This window comes from Aplysia californica, unplaced genomic scaffold, assembly GCF_000002075.1.
Source record: "Aplysia californica isolate F4 #8 unplaced genomic scaffold, AplCal3.0 scaffold01285, whole genome shotgun sequence".
Lineage (NCBI taxonomy): Eukaryota > Metazoa > Mollusca > Gastropoda > Aplysiida > Aplysiidae > Aplysia > Aplysia californica.
In genome coordinates, this window is record NW_004798555.1 from 128503 (window position 1) to 132503 (window position 4001).

At 43.8% G+C, this 4001-nt stretch overlaps 1 protein-coding gene across 1 annotated transcript; it reads left to right on the forward strand.

Annotated features, from left to right (window-relative positions):
• Positions 1 to 19: 19 nt before the first annotated feature.
• Positions 20 to 3465, forward strand: LOC101846262 (the record flags this gene model as incomplete). The annotated part of the gene is given in 2 exon segments (XM_013090450.2): positions 20 to 190; positions 1922 to 3465. Coding segments are annotated over 2 exon segments (642 nt in total), but the record flags the coding sequence as incomplete, so codon positions are not given.
• Between the last annotated feature and the right edge of the window lie 536 nt (positions 3466 to 4001).

The following is a 4001-nucleotide window of genomic DNA, read 5'->3' on the forward strand; positions in this document are numbered from 1 at the left end:
CCCCTTCTGTCTCTCCCAGTGTCTTCTGATCTACAACTTCGTAGTGTTTGTTTACCCTGAGGCGGTGGTCAGTTACGAGCGTCGCTGGGCAGAGAACATGGGCTGGTGTGTGAGCATCGCGCCGCTCCTGCTCGGAGTTCTCGGTGCCGCCCTGCACACTATCTGTACCAGAGAAGGCACGCTCAAGCAGGTGAGAATAGCGATTAGAGTGCGTAGTATTCTTTTTTTTTTTCTTTTTTTTTTTTTTTTTTTTCTTTTTTTTTTTGGTAAGTGGTCGAGGCTGGACCCCAACGCCTGAGTGGCCATGCAAATTAATAGACACCGCTAGTTTGGTGGAGGTCCTTGCAGGCCTTGGCACGAAGCCTTAAACATTTTCAGATGGTAAGAAATTTTGAATTTCGCCCAGGTGGTAGTCAAAGCCTGCTCTTATCGATTTTACATCATCAAGGGGTCGTAAACGTGCACAGCTTGCTCAAGGGACCTCCGATACTTGTCGTCCTTGTCCGAGAAGTCTAGGTGTAGATCTTTCCTACCAGAAGATCAGGGATATGGCTGAAAGACAGCAGTAAGAAGGAGCCATGGAGTAGCAGTAGAAAGGCTGCAGAAAGGGTCAGGAGCCCAGAGGAGGGGGCAAAGGAGGTGAGGGGGTTGGGGCAGAAAGTGGAGACGAAAGCAAACAACAGAACATAGTTAGACAGCAGGAAAAGAGGTGAAAGGAGACAATTTTAGAGAAGAAAAATGTTCCGTCGCTACACGATTTCGAACCCGCGGGACCTTTGAATGAGAGGTGAACACTTTAACCTACCTCTAGGCCACGAGAGCTCCCATAAAGCAATAATAACAGTAGTTATCGAAGAATCAGCGGTAACAACAGTTGCACCACCAACAACGACAACAACAGAAACAAAAGCAAAAACAAAAACAATTGCACAATAGAAGGGGGAATATAAACAAAGGCAACATCTAAAAATATCGACAACATGGTGGTACACAAAAAAAAACCTGGCATCTTCTGGACTTACGCGAAAGGGGATGTGGGGAGGGGCCGGAAGAGGCGTTTAATGATAATCGTAATGGTGAGGGCATCGTTTTGTCATTTCCTTAAGGACAATATCTGACACATGGGAGCAAAATTAATGCTTGGTCATGTCTGTGTGCTCACGCGTAAGCCACTAAAACTTATTCCCCGACGTCTTCAGTAACAAAGACATGACTTCGTCTCATGTGGGGAAGATATTTATTCATCCATTTCCTCTGTACCACCGTTTATCTGGTTTTTTGTTCCACTCAGTCCTGGTTGGAATGAGTAAAGCAACCCATCTCCTAATTGAGAAAAACTAAATCACTGTATGTGTAAAACATTTACAACCAATCAGAACTTTGCTTTTGTGCATGTCTGTAACATTAGAAATACACGAATACATTTACCTCTATTTTGAGAAAGTCTGAAACATGGAAAAGATGAAACTCTAGGTAGGCTGACAAACGAATTGACAAAAAGACCTATAGATTGACTGTAAAACATAACAGGAAAGAATTCTTTATTCTAGATGAAAAGACAGTGCACTCAGAATTGTAGACCGCAAAAAAATGGAGAGACAGATAGAGAGAGACAGAGAGAGGGACAGAGAGAGAGAGAGAGAGAGATGGAGAGAGAGAGAGAGAGAGGGAGAAAGAGACAGAGAGAGAGAAAGAGAGAAAGATAGAGAGAGAGGGAAAGAGAGAGGGAGAGAGAGAGGGAGAGGGAGGGAAGGAGAGAGAGAGAGAGATAGAGGCGGGAAGAAAGAGAGAGAGAGAGAGAGAGAGAGAGAGAGAGAGAGAGAGATTGCCTTGACTAATATAATGTATCTAGTGCACTTAAGTATACGCTAAAGTTCCTTTAACGACCATTGTTTTCACCTTATTTTTATGTACTTCGCAGCGTCTGATTGGCTCGCTTAAGTCTGGAGCCCCGCCCACCCCCGACAATGGGGAGGACTGCATGTCTGTGGACACGGGAGACACCGACCTCAAGTCGCCCGGCCCATCCCGTCATGCCACACCCAGAGCCACGCCCAGGGCCACGCCCAGGGCCACGCCCAAAGCCACGCCCAGGACCCAGGCCAGGGCCCCACTTCTCCAAAACAGCTCACCACTGTTAGACAACCACAGCCCGCCGGGTACAAACCACACCCTTTTCGCTCAAAACCGCCCCAATCTATCTCTGAACCAGGCGGGACCCTCTTCTCGTGAGGTGTGCATCAACAGTCCTACAGGCGGCAGAGAGCAGGCGTCGTTCCCCACTCAGAAAAGTAGTGCCATGGGGTATGGAACTCTTCAGGTACAGAGACCAAAGGCAGAAGTTGAGGTTGTGATGAGATCTACAAGTGATGGAGATATTGCTAGGTTGTGAAGAGCGGTTTGCTCAAGATTCTCACACTCCAGACTGTGAGTGGTACTGTGTCACGAGGAAAGAAGAAGACCGAATGTGCAATAGTAGAAAATACATCACGGAAAATGGATAACTGAAAGAGAATGCCTCACCTCCATACCATTGTTTATCACTGAATCTAAAGACATCGCATGGATTCTCGTGGTTGTGTCGAGCTGTGGAAAACTACTCGTTCACATGGCTGTGGTCATGGGGACTCGCAGTCCAGTACAATATCTTTCCACGTGAGACAATAAAATATCTAGAATATGGCATTTTCGATGCATGCATCTCAAACAGTGTGGCAGACGGTAGTTTGCATTATCCAGTTGCACGTCGTATCCCTTTTGTATATTTCTTTTCCTCTATCAATCGTCGTTAAAGAAGACAATCTGGCAACAACTTTCCCCTAAAATGATGCTGAGATTACAGGGGAATGTTCATTGAACATGACCTGGGAGAAAGCAAACTTTTATCTTGCAACATACACTGTGAAGCAGATGTCGCCAACCAATGTGTTCTTTAAGATTGTCAACCAAATGCTCAGTAAGATACAAGGTGTTTCAAAAAATGTATTCAATTTGCACTTTGAATGCTTGTTAATGCACTTTACATACCCATAACTCGCTAACCTATGAACAGGTTCATTTGTATTATTGGAGACTGCCTAATTCTTAGTGAGAATCCTGACATTTTGAGTCTATAGCTTAATGGAAGGCCAACTTTGAGCCCCACTCCATCCATCCCCAACACACACTAACAACACTGAACTATAAATAGGCCATAGTGCCCAAGTGTATCTTGAAATCGTTTAGTATGTATATCACTTCACTTTATTTGGACGTGATCAATTAAATAATGTGTTTGTTCTTTTTTTTAAGTTGAGACTGTCAACTTTGTTTTAATAAACCTTCAAAGTATGAACGTATTCGGGCCGTATAGATTTCATGTATAACCTGGAGTGATTTCCTGAAGCTCGGTCTGGTAGAAAGTGTTGCTGTTTTATCAAGCAAAGAGAAGGATAGGCAGTGGAGCAGTTGATTTTTAAATACATCTGATTTATAATAAAAAATAATTTCTGAACTTGCACTGGAGTAATATATATATATATCGCCATTTCGAAGTTGTACAGCAGAAAGAACTCCCGGCTTCTGTGTACTTTCTATTTGTTATCCTTTCAGGGAAATCACTCTTGGTATATTCAACTCTGTGGTGTTGACTCCCTGTGTATTCTTTCATTTTTTTGCTTTTTGTGGTGGTGTGAGGTAGAAGCTGTGGTCCGTTTGCTAAACACAATTACGTCATCTGGAGTCTGTGGAGGTGGGGAAATCGACTCGTTGATTCAGCGTCGTTGCCACGTCTCGGACTACAATTATAATTATGCTTCATTTGATTTAAAGCAATTTCATTCCTATGTAAATTTGTAACTCAAAGTGATCTGTCTGCCTCTCTGTTTTCTATTTGTCTGTCTATCTAAGATGTGTATGCCTGAAAGTATGTCGTAGTACGTCCTTGCCCTCTCTCCCACCTTTGTTATCAATCTCTCTCTCTCTCTCTCTCTCTCTCTCTCTCTCTCTCTCTCTCTCTCTCT